This window comes from Salvia splendens, chromosome 9 (assembly GCF_004379255.2).
Source record: "Salvia splendens isolate huo1 chromosome 9, SspV2, whole genome shotgun sequence".
NCBI classification, from domain to species: domain Eukaryota; kingdom Viridiplantae; phylum Streptophyta; class Magnoliopsida; order Lamiales; family Lamiaceae; genus Salvia; species Salvia splendens.
In genome coordinates, this window is record NC_056040.1 from 20,432,377 (window position 1) to 20,454,238 (window position 21,862).

The window sequence follows — 21,862 nt, forward strand, 5'->3', positions numbered from 1 at the left end:
CATCTTTCATTTATATATAAACTTTGTCTTGTTCAGTATTTTATTCTTTTCTAAAATAAAAAAAAAAGACGCGATTAATACGATCAAATTAATCTCAATAAGACAGATTTCATAGTTGAATAAATTAAAATATAAATAACTAATTTTGAGGACATAGTAACTAAAGAGGGTGAGGTGGCCACGTGGCATCCCACCAGCAGATGGCGGGAATATAAAAGTATAAAACCAATATATCCTCTTCGGAAAAGAATATTCCAACTATACCCTCCGCATATTCTCTCTCCTCTTCCTCCGTTTATATCCCATTTCCCCCTTTCCCCTTTTTCCTCCTCTACATACCAAACGGCATACCTCATTATTCCGTCTCATTCTCATATACATACACAAATACATAATTCCGCAGTGGTAGGAGTCTGAGGATTTGGAAATTGTTGATTTGCTTTTTTGGAAGATGAAGTTTGGGAAGAGTTTGAGCAACCAGATTGAGGAGACGTTGCCGGAGTGGAGAGACAAGTTTTTGTCGTACAAGGAGCTGAAGAAGCGGCTCAAGCTGATCGAGCCGAATAAGCCTGCCGGCGAGGGGGAGGAAAGGCCGCAGAAGAAGCGGAAGATGGAGGAGACCCGCCGGGAAGGGGATGCCATGACTGAGGAGGAGGTGGATTTCCTCAAGCTTTTGGAGGATGAGCTCGACAAGTTTAATTCCTTCTTCGTTGAGAAAGAGGAGGAGTATATTATCAGATTGAAGGTAATTTATTCTCCGATTATTCATCTTATTCTTCCGTTTCTGCTTCAATTGTTGCGCCTGCCTGTTCCGTTGCCCTAATTTGTCAATTTTATTGGAATTTTGAGTTTTTTGTTCGGCAACAATGATTCATGAATGCAATGCTAACCAAATCAGTAGATAGGACTGCTCGAAATTGTAAGATCAATCTCAGCTATTTTCAGTTAAATCCCAGAAATCAAACCATCATTAATTTTACATTCCCTAATTAAACAGTTACAATCGCTTAAGCCATATACATGCCATTCGATTTTGTGTGCCAGTGAGGCTCAGTGCAGTAGTAGTTGTTTAATACTCCTTGTGTTGATCATTTTTAACTGTTTCGAAGTATATTGGAACAAACAAACCAGCCTTTCTTGAGCTCTGATATTTCTTGCATTGACTATTTGTTGATTGTTAACAGATAGTGTTAACTTGATTTGTAATTTGTGGTGCGTACAGGAACTACGTGATAGTGTGGCGAATGCCAAGGATAAGAAAGATGAGATGATTAAGATCCGGAAAGAAATTGTGGACTTCCATGGGGAGATGGTTTTGTTGGAGAATTATAGTGCTCTTAACTACACTGGTAAAAACCTTGGACCTTCTCCTTCTACTAACAATGCTCTGTATTTATCCCCGTGCTGATGTACACGCGCACCTCTGTCTTGTTAGCTTAGGATCTAAATTGTAAATATTTGTTTGGTTCTGAGCTTTGTGCTATTAACAGCATGAAATTTGATGCTCAAACTTGTAGTTTCGAGGGAGTATTATTGCTGTTGCCTGATGTTTCCAGTTATATGGAACAGGACTGGTTAAGATTTTGAAGAAGTACGACAAAAGAACTGGCGCTCTCCTTCGGTTGCCATTCATACAGAATGTTCTGCAGCAGCCGTTCTACACGACTGACCTGCTGTACAAGCTTGTGAAGGAGTGTGAGAATATGCTCGATCAAATGTTCCCTCTCCCAGTGGTTGGGAAGGAACCCTCTACGAGCAGTGCACCGGAAGAGGGTGTGATGGAGGAACCTAAGGAGCTTGCACAGATAAAATACATGAAGAGCCTGTATATGAAGAGTACATTGGCTGCGTTGCGCGTTTTGAAAGAGATTCGCAGCGGTAGCTCTACAGTTAGCGCATTTTCATTGCCGCCTCTCCAGATTAGTGGATTGGAGGATCCTTGGAACAAAATCCCTCTTCTGGAACAAGTTGCCAAGTAGAGCTGTGATGCTCCTGTGGAGTAAAAATAGGCTGCTTATGCCTATTATTTTGTTTTGTCTTGTTTTGTTCACTTAACTCGTGCATTTGATTTTGCATGTAATGTATTCTGACAAAAATGTAAAATACTTTAATACTATATCGAGGTTTTAGTACCCTGTTCTGGATATGGTTGGCCTATTAAATTGGGTTTATTTGATTCTCAATCTATAACTACCACTTTCTGTAAGATACGAAAATTACTCTGTTTTTGAACAACACAAGGAAGCAACCTTGGAATGCGAAAAATTGGCAAAAGTCCACTACTAATTTTCCAGTTATGTAGGAAAAGGTTATTTCCTCGATATATGCCTTTTGCTTTTGTAGATATTCCAGCATATCTCCCCTTTTGTTTTGATTAAACAATCACATGCTAATTTCGATTAAATTTTATTTTTGTTTATGTTATGATTTTATCTGGGCCTATATAAATGCCTCATTATTGGACAAAAGAATATAAATTTGAATATTAATATTTTGAGTTTTATCTCTCTAGAATTCTCTCATAAATTTTTATTTCGTTGACAATTTTATCCGACCTATCAAACAAATTTTCACTCTCATTTGTGACGTCATTAACTCCATATCACAACTTATCAGACGGTTCTACCATCCCGCTTGTAGTGTCATTCATTCATCCATGTATTTCAAGTCATCCACCTCGTTGTTGCAGAATTCCATGTCGTTCATCAAACAAGCGCCGATGATCATATCATTAGTTAGGTTTCGATCAAGGTGTTTTTATCAATATTTTTCCTATTACTATAATTTTTGAGTTCTATTAACTTTTTTTTATTTATTTTTGCACACCTTTTTTTTATCATGTTTAAAGTGTTTCTAGAAAAACTGTTCTTAACAAAACAAATACCCAAATTTTGACTGACCGAAATCTCCGGATATGAAATAGAGCAAAGTGAAGAGACTCCACTCCCTGATAGTATATTCTTGGATCCTATATATGGGCTAATCTAGCTAGGCAAAATAAACTAAATTTGCCATAAACAACTAAAAGAAGAGATAAATTACTAATCAAGAAACTACTACAAAATTATCAAGTGGGTCGGTTGGTTCTGCCCAGTCGGCCCAATACAACAACAAATCGGGCTTAAACTGGACCAATTGAAACATACTTCAATTGGACTATTTTCTAAATTCAACCCAGATCCAATAGACTCTACCCAGACAAGATCCATTACAACTAATCTATACTCCATTTTAATTAATTCTATCATAATTTTAAGGATGCCTATCCTAACTATTTCTTTCTATTTATATTTTTCCAAATTCCTTATTCTTCCAATTCATTTTTCTCAAACATAATTATAACAAAATTAAACTTAAGCATCATAATTGTTTATAAATATTAATCTAGTATTTTATGTAATTATAAAATCACGCAATAATTATAGTATGATTAAAATTCTTTAATAAAGATTTCAGTAGTTGTTTTAACACCGAAAAGGACCTGAATTTGTTAAATAATAATTGATGATCCAAGAGGGTTAAAGTATCATGTATTAGTTAGAAATATTATAAGTAGCACATTAAGATAGTTAGCACAATAACATAATTCATTATATAAATCTATAACTTATATATGTGGCTAGAGCGACAGAACTAGTAAGGGACAAGCCCCAGCTCCAGTGGGGGCTTGCCGGTGTCAGACACTGTATAATTATTTCGTGCTTGGGGCGGAAATTGAAGAGAGTACCCATAATATTGTTTTTGTTGTATGATTTTCAGAGAGATTGGGAAGAAGAAAGGAAGAGTCATGTGTGTAATAGAAATAGGAATAGATATGGAGACGAGGGATGTCAATCGGGCCAACCCGTTCGGGCTGTCGGGCGATTTGGGCACGGGCTATTCGGGTTATGATTTTTTCGGGTTATAAAAGTTCGACCCTAACCCTAACCCTTCGGGTTTCGCGCTAACCCATCGGGTTATTCGGGCCAATGCGTATTTTTAATTCTTTTAATATTTTCAAAAAATAATACGTATTTTAAATTTTCTTTAATTATATACATATTTTAATTAATCAGTCAACAATGAAATATGTATTTTTAATTTTCTTTAATATTTTAAAAAAAGGTTAAGTTATTTAAATTTAAATAACTTATTCATTACATAATTATTTATAAAATATCTATCAATAGTATGTTTATATTTATGTATTTAAAACATAAATCAAAACACTTTGTTTCAAAATTCAAACATAAATCAATTCGTAGAAAATTGAATGAAATTTTCATAATATGAGAGGTGCATCGTAGATGTAACAAAAATATTTTGAATTATTATAGAGTGAATTATCAAGATGCTAGCTAATTGGAGTAACTCTAAGTTTTCTTGAATTATGATTGGTCAAATTTAATTTATTCAAGTTGTAAATAAGTCAAATAATAATTTATCTTTGTTTTAAGAATCATCAAAATACGCATAATTCAATGACGAAGTGGCGTCAAAACACTTTGCACTATTATATTGGAAATATACTAAAAGAAAGCTTTTATATACGAGTATTTATGAATCCATGAACCACATAGTGATTTTTTTAGTGATCTTATATAGTCGGTTGACGTATTTGGATTTTGCATGGTTTTAGAGGGTTGTCTCGGATGATTTTGATTATATTTCTATATTTTGGTATGTTTACATGTTTGTTGAGAAATGATAGAAAATGGGCTAGAAAATGTACATAAAATATGTGGATGTGCAACAGCCTTGTTTGAATCAATGTTTCTCGCGATTTTGAAGTCTGATAAACCCCTAATGCATATCATTCTCTTCGTCTTCGAAAGAGCTTCGCGTGGATATATTGTACGCCTCAATCGGAGCTTTGTAGAGAAAGTTATCACCGTTACAAAAACTACTCGCTGTGCAGAAGCCTTCAACCCGACGGACCGACCCGTAACCCGATCAGGTCAGCCCGTCTAACCCGACAACCCGAACGGGTCAGCCCGAATGACCCGATTTTAAATCCAAGCTGCGAAACTACAACCCTAACCTTTTATTTTTATCGGGTTATTCGAGCCGGCCAGCGGATTCTGGATTACATTGACGTCCCTAATGGAGACCAAGAAAGAGAAAGAGAATTGAAATTTGAAAATGATGTCCGAGTCTCTGACGCTCTGTAAGCTATCTTAACTTTTTACAAGCAATAATATTAAATTAATTAGTACTCCACTTCATATTTTACTCGGTTAAAATATTTTAGATTTAATAGTTTACCTAATGAGTTATGAAATCAGAATATACTATAAATCAAAATATACTAATTCGTCATAATAAAAAGCATATATCAAATATCTCAACCAAATTTGCAACATAGAATTTTTTGAGCAGTAAAAAAAAGATGAGGAAGGCATTATCAAATATTATAAATAAATAATTATACTCCGTATATTTTATACTCATCTTAGTATTGAAATATACATTGCACATGACTTTTGTCCAATTGTTGAGTTTGGACGATTAACTATTTTGTTGATTGTAAAGTAATAGAAATAGAACTATAATTACTTGATTGCTCAACACATGCTCATCCTTTTTTTTCAAATCTAACTATCCTCATAAACAATACTCCCTTCGTCATTAGGAGTCCCATTTAAGTTCGGCATGTGTTTTAAGAAATATAAAGAAAAGTGATTGAGAAAAGATAGTGAAATGTGAGACCAATTTTTATATATTAGTTTTATAATAAAATGCGAGTGAAAAGTGAGGTGTACCTACCATTTATAGTAAAAGTGAACCGGAACTTGTAATGGCGGAGAAGGGAGTATTATTTATTTGAAAATAATAATAATAATAATAATAATTATTATTATTATTATATATTTTTTATTATTTTTATTTTTAATTTAAATTTTATGCTTATTTGATTTTCTGGTTCGGTGGTGGCTAGAGAAATGTTTCTTAATGTTTAAAATCTTGTTTATGTGTTAGAAATCTTTGTCCTACGTGCAGCTGTTGAAGGATCAAGTATGTACTGCATGTATTTAAACAGTTAGTTTTGGGATGTCAGGATAGCCAATACTCGAGAGGTTGGTAGATTTGAACAAAAAAAAGATCACATCTTATCTTTTAAAATAGGGGGTGCCTGGATGTTACATAATCATTCGATTATCACTATCTATACATATATAAAAGGGGAGTTTTAGGGATATTTACAGAAATGCCATTTTAATTAAAAAGTAATTTATTGATTAAAATTATTATTATCAATAGATTTTTTAGATATTGCAGTTATATGAACGTGATTTGAAAGGGTAAAAAAACTGCTATAAGACATTCATTATGATTTAATTTATAATAAATGGTAGTATACATTTCTAAATAAAAGTGTACAGTATTATTTATTTTTGTAATAACTAGGGATAATGAAAAGTTTTTTGAAGATAATAAGACAATATGGATTTTTATTAAAATTATGAATGTGAAAAGTTTTGTTTATATGGGAATGGATTTGAAGAGACTAGAAGTTGAAGAGATGATATTATGCCATGTTTTAGTTCTTAAGAAACGTGGAGTGCTAATTGAATGTATGTATTATAAATTCAACCATAGAAGCTTATATTTTTTTATATTGCTGGCCTATTTCGCAAGATACAGTAGGTTTGATTGCTGCATAGAAGTTGTATGATGTATATTTTGAATGTATGGTTACATTATGTGTTTCTAAGATGTATGGTAGAATTTTAAAGGTTTAGAAAATTTATGCTAACTTTTAGTTTTTATGCATATTATTATGGAAGATGTTTTTAGTTTTTATGCATATTATTATGGAAGATGTTTTTAGTTTTTATTGATTCTAAATATTTTTTAATCTTTATGATATGCTTGTTGATCATTAAAATGTTGTAATTATAAATTAGATTTGTATTTTATAGATGACGTGAATGGATCAATTTTTTCAATTGCCGAATTTGAATGATAGTAGCTTCAAATGCTCCTCATCCTTTTGTTATGACCGAGAGTTCTCCAAAGTTTTTATAATTTGTTGTATGAATTATTTCAAGTTTATTAGTATGTTTTAGTTGTATAATTCTTTGTTACTATTACCAATATTTTTTGTACAATTTTCATACTGTTTCTTATCAATTACGAATCAACCCCTTTAATTATGAGTTAATTAAACATCATTTGTTGGTCATGATGAGTATATTTTAAAGTTAAGGGTTTATGATTTAGGTTTCAAGGTTTGGGTTTTTAGTGTATAGGGTCACTATATTGCAATGAAATGAAGCTCGACTAGGAAGTGTCTCACCAGTGCAATCTTAAATTATTGCAACGTAAACTTGCTCCTGCAGTTATAACTCAACGGTTAATTCATATTAATATTTAAATGTCAACACAAATAAGTGTTGAAATTTTAATGTGATCGTATTGACATTTTAAAGAAAAGTTAGCATTTAAACGCACTCTTGTGGCCATGTGGGGTTATTGTGATTGAAAAAGTATAATCCAAAGTAAGAGGATGTCGAATATTCTTTTGTTTATCATTTCACAAATTTTATTTCGCATAATGAAATAAATATGAAGAAATTAAAATGATCCGTGCATCGCACGGGGCGTGATACTAGTTTTATTTAATACTACGGTTACAAAAAAAATTTAAATTACATTATTTTTTAAGAATACTAAAAAAAAAACATTTCCAGCCCAACCAGACTCACTCCCAAGTAGGTTTGGGCTAAGCTACATCTGGATTTATAAAATATCGAGCCTAGCTAGCCCAGCCCACTTCAGTCATGGTCTTGAGCCAAGTCCGGCCTCAAGTTTACTGGGACTAACCGGACTTGGGCCAGGCGGTAACAACCTCACCAACTTGACAACTCTACTTTCCCAAAGCGGAAATTTAATTCCGGCATTCCTCAATCTCCGATAAAGTTGCCGGAGAGTGTTGGCGACGAGTAGAATTGTCATCAGACCGACCCAAGCAACGATCGCAGGCTGGATTATGATTTATGCGGCTAAGGGATTCCTTATGAGCATGAGGAGTTGCTACCATAATTGAAGCTCCATAGGTGACTCCAACGGCGGTGACGGACACCCACATGATCACAACGAGGAAGAATCTGTACCTGAAGGGTAAGCCAATAATCAACAGCAATATAATGCTGAGTGAGGACACAAATGCCACCGTGTTGGAGCGTATGACAATGGCGGATCCAGGAATAAAATTCCGTGGGGTCGAAAGAAATAATAAAATATACTAATATATATACTTATAAAGATACATTATAAATGAAATATCTCTATTTTATATGTACTTCTACGATATTATGAAACTGTCAAAATTAGTTGCGAAAATATCTTCTAGTTGCTGTTGTTTTTGTTCGCCATTAGCATTAGAAGAGTTGATGGAAACTCGAGATTTTTTCAAAAATGAATACTCTATCCGTCCCATAATATGAGTCACATTTGATGTAGACATGCGTTTTAAGAAATGCAAAGAATAGTGGGTAGGAAAAGTGAGTGGAACATGAGGCCCACTTTTTTATATTGATTTTTTATAATAAAATGTGAGTGAAGTGAGTTAGTGGAATGTGAGACCTATTTACCATTTACGATAAAAGTGAAATGTGACTCTTATTATAGGACGGACCGAAATTACAAAATATGACTTTTATTGTGGGACGAATGGAGTATATTAATCTAAAATAGAAGGTAACTAAAATCAATAATTAAAAGTAAAAGATAGATATTACTCCATCCGTCCCATAAAAATAAATACATTTTCATTTTGGAATGTCACATAAAATTATCTCCTTTTATAGTATTTGGTAACTTCCTTTTCTAGTAGATTAGCCACATTCTCCACTAACAATACTATAATTACTTTTTCTTTCCATTTCTCTCTTATTTTAACAATTGTACAATAATTTATGTTTTATTCCAAATATTCATATTTTTATCGGACGGAGGGAATATCTATTAAAATTAGGTTAAAATTTATCGGTTACTACGATAATAAAGTAAATTAATTAATAAAACATGACTACAAGATGTTCAATAAACTATACTCCTATAATATAATGCACCGAATCTTTTTTTTGGACAACCTATGCTCTACCCCTCAAACCCTTAATTTGAATTAAAATTAATTTAGATACCGAGCAATCTTAGTTGTAATTTGTAAAGAAAGTATTAACCGTTATAATAGAGATAAATTATTTATGAAGAAAGTATTCCCTGCATGTTTTAATTAAAATAAATGAACCCACACATAAAAGATTTAGCAGTAGAGAAAATAACAATGAAGGTGCAAACGCTACGCTCAGCTTGAAGATGAATCATGGGGCAGAGTTCCGAACGCCGTGGGGTCGGGGGCCGTTGGGAGGAGTATTCCGGCAGTTCACCAGGGATGGCGGTGGGGTCGGCCGACCCCACTCGACCCCACCTCCATCCGCCGCTGGCGTATGAAGTTCCGGTAAATGTGAGGGTCTTTGTAGGCCATCACGGCCTCCCCGGCCTTGTGCGCAAGAGTGTCCTCCTGCCAGTGGGGCTGACGGCGGCCTGGGGTGGTGATCAGGATCGCCACCACCATGATGGAGTTGCGCTTCCTGGTCAGCCACTCGACCCGGGGGGTTTGAGAGGAGTGGGTGGGTCGGATCCGGAATAGGAGATGCGTTGCTTCAGGATTGTTATTGGCGTTTCCCATTTGGAATTCTTTGATTTCTTATCAATCTTGGTTTCTTTTGTCAAGTATTGAATCATCTCAACCAAAACTGGTTTACAATACTCACTCACAAAGGTTTCTAATTTTAGTCTGGTCCAATATAATATAATTATTTAAAAAGCACATTCATTTATGACTATGTATCTAGTCACCCCATTAAGTGATTTACTAAATTAATATAATTTGCGATCATCTATAAAATATAGATTATTGTGCATATACTATTGTAGATATTTTCAATTTTGGTATATGTAAAATTAAAGTTAGTATGATAAAATTTGAGACCCACTCTATATATAAATATGTTGATAGATTCTCATTCTATCAATATTATTTAAATTGAGAAAACAAAGATTCTCTAAAATATTAATGATTTTCTCATTTTAAATTCTTCAATTGACGAATATTCATCATCCGTAATTTATAGTATGAATTATTAATTTTGACTCCAACTACAGATATTCAACATATAATATGAGAAACTAAATGTTATAATTACCAACTTGTGGAAATATTTATTAATTAATTTGAATTAAAATGTAGTCTTACTTTCGACTTTTAAACAAATCTTATGATTCCTTATTTAAAGGGACGAAGTCGCATAAGTATGCAAGTTAATTTTGACCGATTTTTAAGCTATTAAATAGTATTTATTTTTCAACTCTTTACACTTAGTCACTTACTATAATCATATTTGCATACTAATATCATTATTATTTATTATGGTACACAATATCTACTTATTACATAGCTGATAGAATCATATAATAAATGTAATTCAATTTGTTTATATTGTTTAACTTGTAAATATATATACACTATGTAATTTTTTTTAATAAAATGAAAACCTTCGCAACGAACGATTATATATATAATCAAAATCTATAAGAATGCATGGCTTTTACAATATAGTGAAACTAAAAAATGATGAATATGTAAATACAATCATATAGGAATAGGAGTAATATGTACTCTAACTATCCTTTAAAAATTGCAAATATTGAAACAAAAAAACCAGAAATTTAAGAAAAAAGAAATAAAGGTGTCACCTCAAGTTGTTTGTATCTAACAGCCAAATGCAACACTGTCTCCCCAGCATCATCCTCTGCACACACAAACTCACCTAACTTGGTCACCAGAACCTTCAAAGCTCCGAGCTTACGATCTTTCACGCACAAATGCAGCACAGTCTCTCCACGGTCCAACCGCTCCATAGCAGCAAAGGAATTTTAGCACGTGTTTGCAAATGAAACTCCTAACTAAAGACCCGTCTTCAATTCTTTTTGTAATACATAAGGATCAAGTCACCCTAATAGCAGGTCAATATTTGAAACATTGTAGCATATAATATCAGTTGTAAACATTCTAAGAGTAGTAGCATATAATATCAGCCCTAATAGAATTTAATTTTCTTTGCTTAGTTTTTGTTGTTTTTTTATTTATTCTTAAATTGTTTATTTTTATTGTTTTTGGAAATTTATCATAAATTTATGTAATATTGTAATTTACCATATATTTATGAAAATAATTTGATTTAAAATCGTAAAATAATGATCATTACAATCAAAAAAGAAATTTATAATTATTATATAATAGCAACAATTTTCGGCTTGTTTATTTCTGTTGTTTCTCTATTAATTCACAATTTGTTTATTTTTATTGTTTTCACAAATTTATGTAATTTTTGTAACCTATCATATATTTATGTAAAAAATTTAAAATCGTAAAATAATGATGATTGCAATCTAACCATAAATGTATAAATATACTACAGTATATAATATTAGTAGAATTTAATTTTTTCCACCTGTTTATTTTTCTTATTTCTGCATTTATTCTCCACTTTTTATTTTTATTAATTTTGTAAATTTACTTGAAATTTATGTAATAGGAGTATTACAATTTACCAAATATTTATGTAAAAAATTATTTCAGGTCATAAAGTAATGATCATAAAGTAATTCTGCTAAAAGAAAAGATAAATGCACATAAATTGTACATGTACATAATATCCTTAAAATTTTAATTTAAGTGAGTTTAATCAAAAATTAGTTTTGTTATTTGTTGTATTATTATATAGCAATAAGAAAGAAATGATTTTATTTCAAATTGTAACATGATTCCGAGCTTGATTTGAATTATTTATACAATATTTAGTAAAAAAAAAATTGTTTTTTTGCTTAAATATACAAATATTTAAGTTAAAATTTCAAAAAAAATTTAAAGTATTGCAAAATGATTAGTATGAAATTTATTTTAAATTATTTAATGTTTATAAATTGATTTTCAATGTAAAATGTTAAAAAAAAGTTCGATTATGTACGTACAATTATGTACCTTTGTCACTACCTTTTTGCTAATTAGTACTATAATATTAGTAAAATTAGATTTTATATATATTCCATTTTTCACCTCTATGTATATAAATAGTCAAATACGGAACTTGAGTTTCATAGTCAAAATGAGGTTTTCAAATTCATCAGCCGGCTCTGGTTAGTGTAAACTATCTCCCTCTCTTACTCTTGCTTAAAGTTTCATGTTTGCATTTTGTTTAAACATCAAGTGTTCATAATTTCTCGACAAACCTTCAAGTACTTGTAACATTTCAATGAGTTATTAGTACTTATATATGCAAATGAACCGTTTTAGCTCAAATTTGTTGTAAAAATTAAGGTAGAAAAACATTAGAATTTGGAAGTACATATGTAATTAATCCTAGAGGAGAGGACAAACCCACAACAATTTGGCTTCACGGTCTCCGTGACCGTGACAACACGTCAAGACAAAGATTAAAAAATAGACATATGATGATAAGAGAAAAAGGAAATCTTAACTTAAAAAAGATTGTCTACCGAGCACCAAATGGTGCTCGGAATAGGCTTTAAATTAATAACTCAGCCTACAAATGTGGATCGAGCAGTTATGTGCTCGGTAATTTTCAAGCACATGATCACCCGGGCTCGGATGAAACTAGTGCCATCAAGCACCCATGTGCTCGGAAATATTGGTGCTCGGAATGATTTGCTCGGTAAAAAGTGTTTTATGAGTATATAATAAAGCCTTCCTCTTCAAAATGTAAGCGCATAATTAATCCTGCTATATATTTTAAGGCAAATTCATGGTTCCTGCCAAACATTTTCTATATTTTTTGAGAATAAATTGTTCCCTCTATGTAGGATGTAAGGTGGTCTATTTTTTAATCTTTACGTGGACCTGTTGTCTCCGAGATCATGAAGTCAAACTAATTTGTGCTCTCCTCTAGAGTTAACTTATGTACTTCCAAATTCAAATGTTCTTATATCTGAATTTTCATAACAAATTTTATACTAATTAAAAGATCATTGAGATGATAACACAATTATATTTTAGGAGTATGTTCAAAAGTTCAAAATCCACGCAATTAAATTTATCACGGCTGTGTGGCTGGTACCTAGTAACCTAGTAGGGTAGTATATCCTCTCTTTCTCTTTTCTTTATTCATTTACTAGTTTCGGGAAACACATTTTTTTCTTTGAAAAATGATGCAATGTTAGAAATTTGAGCTTCCATATAACTAATTTAATGTGTATGTTTATCTTTCAGTTGTCCAATATAAAGTGATTTAATAAAGATTTAGTTTGGACTAAAGTGTATTTATCTGTTATGAAATAAGTGTAGATCCCAATTTGTGCTTTTCTAATTGTTGAGGGACCAAATAGAAAATAAAGGAACTTATATTATCTATAAATATAAGTTACGGTTATGGTCTCCAGACGTCAGAAGAACATTCGATATCTCTGTATTCTCTCGGCAGACTATTGCGAAGAATGTCTCTAGTCTTTTGGAAGATCCATAGCCGCTGAAAAGCAATTCCAGCAATTATGCGTTCCAATTCCTTATGGATCAAGGTACGCTTCCGCTCTACAGTTTATGCTCATTCTCTGTCATTCTCGATTAATCATCATAGAGAGCTTTATGTAATTGTTCACACAATTAATCCAACAAGTGGTATCAGAGCCACTCTATTGATGATTCTCTGAGAAATGAGGAAAGCATAATTATGTTTTCGTTTCCTCTTGGTTGTGAATCCATAAAATTTAGAGTTTCTGTTTTATGGATTTTATTTGAGTATTTTGGTATGTTTACATACTGCTGCCGTGTTTATGGATTTCACTAATAGTGAATATCAATTCAAACTTTATTAATTTCATGTTATCACACATATCGACACTGTATCGAATTCTGTCTTAACCAGCGCCGGTCCTGAGGTTCCAAAGACCCGGGGCGAGACTAAAAGTTGAGGCCCTATTTATATATTTTTTCCTTCCATTTTATAATAAGTTTCATCCAGCAAAAAATTAATAGTATATCAAAAGAAATTCACTTCAAATAATTATTACATATTACCTTCAAAATTTTCTTCTATCATTTCTTGATGCGAAGTCGTTGATGATGGTGTTGCTGTCAACCTCGTCTAATAATTTCTTCTCAATACATAAAGTGGCAAGCCCGTTCAGCCGTTGTTGAGACATCGTAGATCTTAAATAATTCTTCAACAGTTTCAACTTTGAAAAGCTTCTTTCTGCCGATGCCACAGTCACAGGCGCAGTAAATAATATGCGATAAGCAATTGAGATATTTGGATAAGAATCCATTTTTCTAACATACTCAAAAATGTCCATAGAAGACATTGGCCTTTCCGGCAAACTTAGCTTCAAAACCTTCAACTCAGATATTAGATCATTTACCTCCACATCAGATGTGTCATGCGAAGAGAATGTTTTCAAAAATTTGGTGCAACAATATTCTAATTCAGTATCATTTAGTGACTTCAAAGTTGTTGAGCTAAGTAAAAACCCAAATATACTTTTGAATGTTTGTAGTTCTTCAAATTTACTTTTCAATGAGGTGTTTGCCATATCAACCACGACCAAGAAGTAATTGACCTCAAAAGCCTTCTCAGCTTGTAGAATTTCTTCATTGGTGTCAATTTCATCAAAATGTTTCTTCCTTTGAGCCTTGCGCTTCACTGAAAATGATGGCTCTACACCCATTTCAGATGCAATACTTTTGGCAATGGTCATACTAGAAGCAAATCCTTCATTCCTGTAATTGTTGAAATAATTCTTCATGTCTTCAATTTGCTGCAAGGTAGTATCAATGCACATAGATGGTGATTGCAACCTCTTGCTTACAGTATTTACAGCAAATAAAATGTCATACCGTATAACCATGCCAAGTATAAACTCAAAGCTACCAAGAGCCTTCAATAAGTTGTTTGCATCAGTCTTATCACTTAGTTCTAAATCACTAGCTTGTTGTAACTGAGACAAAGCTGACCTGAGCTGAGGTGCTTGATATCTAATTGCTTGAACACTTTTTATCCTGCTCTCTCAACGAGTATTGGATAATGATTTCACTGTTAAACCTAGAATATGATCAAGCAAAACATTCCATCTTTTAGTAGAACCAGAAAATAGTATATATATCCGTTGCACAATTCCAAAAAAGCTAGCTGCTTTAGCACAAGATTTAGCCATATCACAAAGTGTAAGGTTAAGACTATGACAAGCACATGGCATGTATAAAGCTCTTGGATTAATATCAAGCAATCTCCTTTGTACTCCCTGATGTTTTCCTTTCATATTAGAGCCATTGTCATATCCTTGACCCCTAATATCATCAATATCAAGACCAAAGAGCTTGATGGAATCAACCAATACTTTAAACAGCCCTAAACCAGATGTGTCATCCACCTTCATGAAACCCAAAAAGTACTCTTGAATTTTTATTTTGTCATCACACATCTCAACACATCGAACCAATAAAGTCATTTGCTCTTGATGACTCACATCTGGGGTACAATCAAGGATAATAGAGAAATATTTGGCATCTTTAACAACCTTTATGATAGAGTCCGTAATGCTAGAAGTCATAAGATAAATCAGCTCATCTTGAATTTTATGACTCAAATAATGATAACGAATCTCTTTGTTTTGAATACGTCTAAGGTGGTCCTGCATGACAGGATCAAAAGCCAAGCTGCTCATTATAAAGCTGCTCATTAGATCCTCTAAAAGCCAAGCTGCGTTTACCAAGAAACTTCACAATGGCAACTAGTCTTAATAAAACTTGCCTTATGCGTTCTTGCTCCCTCTTGATTTCTTTTTGTATCTCTTTGTCAATTGTTTCATCTTTGCCCATTCCAGCTCTCAGTTCATTCCAAGTATTCATATTGGTGATATGCTCCACACTAGTTTCATGATCTTTCAGTCTGTCAATGATATGCTTCCAATCTCTAAACCCATCATGTGCCAAAGAACTTTTGCAACTTCTTGAGTTGAAAATCTTACAGTAAAAACAGAACACTTTATCAACATGCTTGGAATAAACTAACCATTTTCTGTCACGCACCTCTCCATTTTCATTTTCCTAGAGTAGTGGGCATATGAAAAATGTCTTGCGTTGCCATCCTTGGGGAACACAATATTTTCTTCTCTAATAGGACCCTTCTCCACTAATATGTCTCTAGCTTTTTTATCAAGACTATTCCAATTTCTTGGATCATAAATATCCGTGGTATAAACAAATTGTTCATGGCTACTAGCAGGTTCTGTAGCAGGCTGGTCATGATCACTTACATAGTTGTCATCATTATCCTGCATCGGGACCTCATCTTCTAAATTAGGATTAGTTTGCTCCTCCACAACAATAAGCGCCAACTCATCAGGGTTTCTGGACGTGCCTGTACTTGTTCTGTTTGAAAAAAATCTGTCCATAGCTCCTCTTTGCGATTCTATCAATTCATCTACTCGCTTCCTCTTTTTCCTTTTTTCACTACCTGATGCATACTTCCTTGTTGACATGATCTTGCTAAAATTTAGAAGAAAAAAAGAACTGATCAAGATCAATTAATCAATCAATCGGTGTTGAAACCAAAAGACATGAACGTACTAGTACTACATGTCTACTGTCTACATACCTTCTTGACTTCTTGTGTTCCTTAATCTTTGCTGCTTGGTGACTTGTGTTTCTAGCTGCTTGATGAAGGCTCACGATCACGATCGGTGGATGAGTAGCAATATCAAAACAGAGAATCTGGATAGCTGACACAAATAACAAGAGAAAACAAATAAACAGTTATAAACAAACAATCGAAGAAATAAACAGTCGACTACGCCCAATCCTGTGAAAATATACCCCAAAGCCAGGCGATCGATCAAACAAATCAAAATACAACAAAAAAGAAGAGTTTTGCCGGTGCAAATAACGGGGAAAAGGACCACAATTCCACAAACGAGCTCAAATAAATCAAAAGAGAATCGAATGAAGAAAAAATCGAATTTCAATTGCATACCGACATGGCGACATGACTCTTGAGCGAGAGATATTCCAAAGCATAAAATTAGTTGAGGAGTGAATTGTAGAGAGAGAAAGGTAGAAAAGGATATATGGGTTTACATATATATATATATATATATATATATATATATATATATATATACCTGAGGCTAGGGAGGGGCCCTGCAAATTTGGGGGCCCAGGGCGGCCGCTCCACTTGCCCCCCTCAGATCCGGCCCTGGTCTTAACGTGCATGGCATGATTGTTTGTGGTATTTTGATTATGCGCATATACGAGAATTGGCTTCTGGTTGATGATGGATTTGAAAAAGTTTAATAACTTAGGCTTTGGTAACGGAATTCAATCCGAAATTTTGTATGCACGCAAATCGAAATTTTGGTAAGGGAATTCAATCCAAAATTTTAGATTAATGAATTGAGATTTCAATTCATGGTTCCATGAATTATGCACGCCGTTTTAGTTTATTGGTTTTGAGTATGAATTTATAATTCATGTTATGCACAGTGACCGAGTTTTTAATTCTGGTAGATCAATTTGGGAGCTTTTGATCAGCATGCATTTTAGATTTTGAGAATGACTGATTAATTTGGATGTGTTATTGAATTCTCTTCTTCGTTGATTATGGAAAATTCATGAGGAAATAACGTTATCTCATGAATTGCGTATGTATGCATTTATATTCTTGTTCAGTTACCTTCCGTGAATTTATGTTAATTCATCTCATGCAGACAATTTTGGGTTGTGGTTTTGATAATTGGTCCACCTTTTGGTGGGGATTATTGTTTTATGGATTGTTTGGCTTGTTTGCATGTTCAGTTTTTGGTTTGGATGATTAATTCGGAATGAAATGTTTGGCTCGTAATTATGGTAATAAATTCCTTGTGATGGGAAATTCAAGTTTGTAATTATGCATACGTTATGATATTAAATTGTGAAATAATTATTCAATTTCATTGTATTAAGAACAATTAAATTGTGAATTAATTATTCAATTTAATGTGTTTTATGTACAATTAAATTGTGAATTAATTATTCCATTTAATTGTTTTATGTACGTTTTTTAAACGCCTTTACATTAAGGAATGATTTTGAATATTTAATTCACATAAAGTCTTTCAATTAATTGAATAATTAATTGAGAATTAAGAATTCTTTTGAGAATTTAATTAAAGTTTTAAATTCAATAATTTTTGGTGCATCTCATGTTCCTTTATGTTTTACTAATATTCAAAATAGATTGGTCGAAATAAGACGTTGCAACAATAACCTCTCTTGTCTAGACTTCTTTACTGTGAATGTTAGGATGATAAGTGTGTGTATTTTAATGCGGATACTAGTCGGCCCACATGAAGATTAATATTTGGCATGAGATACACACATACCTATGGTGATAAATACGTGATGATTATTCAGTTTTCGTGTAAGTAAATATGATGCCCACAGGTGGACATTATTACTTGACATGATTTTATTGTCAGTGTTTGATTACTACAAAGAGGTTGTCACTTACAAATTCATATTACTGTCCACATACTTGATTTGAATGTTGTGCCGGTACCTCGAGATATTACCATAATATTTGGATTTTATTATGTGAGCATGACAATAAATTTGGTTTTGTTTCTATGTAGTTGTGACGTCTTCTGCTACTGTGTCTACCAACGTGCAAAACATATATTAATGTTAAATGGGTCAAATTTTAAGGGTTGGAAAGATAATATTCTGATTATTCTGGGTTGCATGAATCTAGATTACGTGCTAAGGACCGATCAATTTGTTTCTCGTATGGATAATAGTACTCTTTATTAAAGGAGAAACTATGAGAAGTGAAAATGCTTAAATCGCGTAAGTCTAATGATCATTAATTATAGCATCCTAGAAGCCTTTCGAGGCACTACATCTGAGAATATTATTAAGGTCAGTGAAAATCTTACCAAAATTAAGGAATGTTTTGCGAAAAACGATAAGGCTGACACAAGTGTGCTTGATCTCAATAAAGTATAAGGGCAAGGGAAACATAAGGGAGCACATTATGAAAATATCTCACGTTGCTTCACTTAAACTTGAATTCTAAAGACTTGCTTGTGCATTTGGTATTGCACATCTGGTCAATATCTCAAGAAATAAAGTAAAGGGCATTAAGAAAAAGTGTATTGAGAATGCTGCTATGGATAATGGTTCATCACAAAAGAAACAACATAAGGATAATGATAGTTGTTTCTTTTGTGGTAAATAAGGATATAAAAAGAAGAATTGTACATATCACGCATGGCGTGCAAAGGAAGTTACAATTCTTGTTTTGGTTTGTTCTAAAGTTAATTTAGCTTTAGTCCCTAATGATATTTAGTGAGTAGATTCTGGTGCTACTACTCACATAAGGTTATCAATGCAAGGCTGTCAGAGCTGCCGAAAGTCAATTGATGGTGAAAGATACATCTAAGTGTGATATGAAAAATTGGTGGAAGTGTAGGCTATTGGGCAATGTAGATTGTTATTAAAGACTGGAAATTTTCTGGTTTTGAAGGATACTTTATTGTACTGTCTTTAAGACAGAATTTAGTTTCTATTTCTGTTTTGGACAAATTTGATTTCTCTTGTTCATTCATAAATACTATGTTTCTTCCTTCAAATAATTTCAGTATTGCGGGTACTGTTATGTTAAGTGAAACTATGAGAAGTGAAAATGCTTAAATCGCGTAAGTCTAATGATCATTAAGTATAGCATCCTAGAAGCCTTTCGAGGCACTACATCTGAGAATATTATTAAGGTCAGTGAAAATCTTGCCAAAATTAAGGAATGTTTTGCAAAAAACGATAAGGCTGAGACAAGTGCGCTTGATCTCAATAAAGTATAAAGGCAAGGGAAACATAAGGGAACACATTATGAAAATGTCTCACGTTGCTTCACTTAAACTTGAATTCTAAAGACTTGCTTGTGCATTGGTGTTGCACATCTGGTCAATATCTCAAGAAATAAAGTAAAGGGCATTAAGAAAAAGTGTATTGAGAATGCTGCTATGGATAATGGTTCATCACAAAAGAAACAACATAAGGATAATGATAGTTATTTCTTTTGTGGTAAATAAGGATATAAAAAGAAGAATTGTAAATATCACGCATGGCGTGCAAAGGAAGTTACAATTCTTGTTTTGGTCTGTTCTGAAGTTAATTTAGCTTTAGTCCCTAATGATATTTAGTGAGTAGATTCTGGTGCTACTACTCACATAAGGTTATCAATGCAAGGCTGTCAGAGCTGCCGAAAGTTAATTGATGGTGAAAGATACATCTAAGTGTGATATGAAAAATTGGTGGAAGTGTAGGCTATTGGGCAATATAGATTGTTATTAAAGACTGGAATTTTTCTGGTTTTGAAGGATACTTTATTGTACTGTCTTTAAGACAGAATTTAGTTTCTATTTCTGTTTTGGACAAATTTGATTTCTCATGTTCATTCATAAATACTATGTTTCTTCCTTCAAATAATTTCAGTATTGTGGGTACTGTTATGTTAAGTGTCTATGTCAATCTTTACATGCTTAATTATGTTACTTTATATTCAGAAGCTTTACATGTTAAATAAAAAGAGACTAGGCAAAAATTAAATAATGAAAATTCAGTAATTTACGCCACGAGCTTTTAAGTCATATCTCAAAATCATAAATTGAGAGGCTTGTGTTAGATGGTATATTGAATACTTATCTTTTCTGATGCTGATTTGTGGGTTCAATGTATCGAAGGAAAACGGATCAAACATTGGAACTAGATGACAATAGAGATACGAATGCCTTAGAATTGATATATACGGACATTTGTGGTCATTCCTTTCAGATTCCTGGAATGTTCAACAACATTTATATCAATCATAGACGACTGTTCTCATTATGGGTACCTATATTTAATCTATCAAGAGTCTGAGGTTCTAGACAAGTTCAAAATATTCAGGGTTGATGTTGAGCTCCAACTCAACAAAGGAATTAAGAAAGTCAAATCTGGCCGTGGTGGCAAATACTACGACAGAAATGACTGCCCAGGCGAATAATGTCAAAGACCTTTTGCCCTCTATATGGAAGAGTGTGAGATCGTCCATCAGCACACCATGCCGGGATTGCCTAGCATAAACAGTGTAGATGAAAGACGAAATAGAACACTTAAAGATATGTGAAGTAGTATGATTAATCATTCTTCCTTGTCACATTCTCTTTGGGGAGAGGCATTAAAGACTCTAGCATATGTTCTCACTTTGGTCATCCATAAAAATTTAGGAGTTTTTAAATTTTATGATCCCACAAAAGGAACAAATTTTTGGGACGAGAAATATAGTATTCCTTGAGGATGTTGAGTTTGGGGGAAGAATGTTTTAAAGGGCATTACTTTTGAGGAGGAGTCGGTATAGACACCTACTACTGCTTCTGGCAATGTTCAGGTATCAATTACCATCATTGAAGAAGAAGCAGATTAAGAACCTCAATTTGATAATGTTGTAAACGTTCAATCTCAATTACATTTACAATAATCTTTTTCCCTCCTATTTTATCATTTACAAAATTCAATCTCAATTTTTCAGTAAATGTTTTACTAAATTGTAATTCTACTGTATATATCATCTAAATTATATAAATTCACTCAACAATAATTTACAAATAGTACTAATTTTAAATAAAATTATTATTTATAATCAATACTTAAATATAAAATTCAAACTAAATTCAACCAATGAGTTACAGAATAAATTAACTTAATTTAACTCATTAAATGAAGAATACAAAATAAGGCAATTAGTCATCTAGCCCAAATCATTATTATTATACTCACCCGTTCAAAAAAAAA

At 32.7% G+C, this 21,862-nt stretch overlaps 1 protein-coding gene across 1 annotated transcript; it reads left to right on the forward strand.

The window, feature by feature from the left end:
- Positions 1-261: 261 nt before the first annotated feature.
- Positions 262-2,144, forward strand: LOC121749685 (SPX domain-containing protein 1-like). Its single transcript, XM_042144273.1, has 3 exons — positions 262-745; positions 1,223-1,349; positions 1,570-2,144. Exons 1-3 carry the CDS (start codon positions 452-454, stop codon positions 1,977-1,979), a joined length of 831 nt encoding a protein of 276 aa, XP_042000207.1. The 5' UTR covers positions 262-451; the 3' UTR covers positions 1,980-2,144.
- The last annotated feature ends 19,718 nt before the right edge of the window (positions 2,145-21,862 follow it).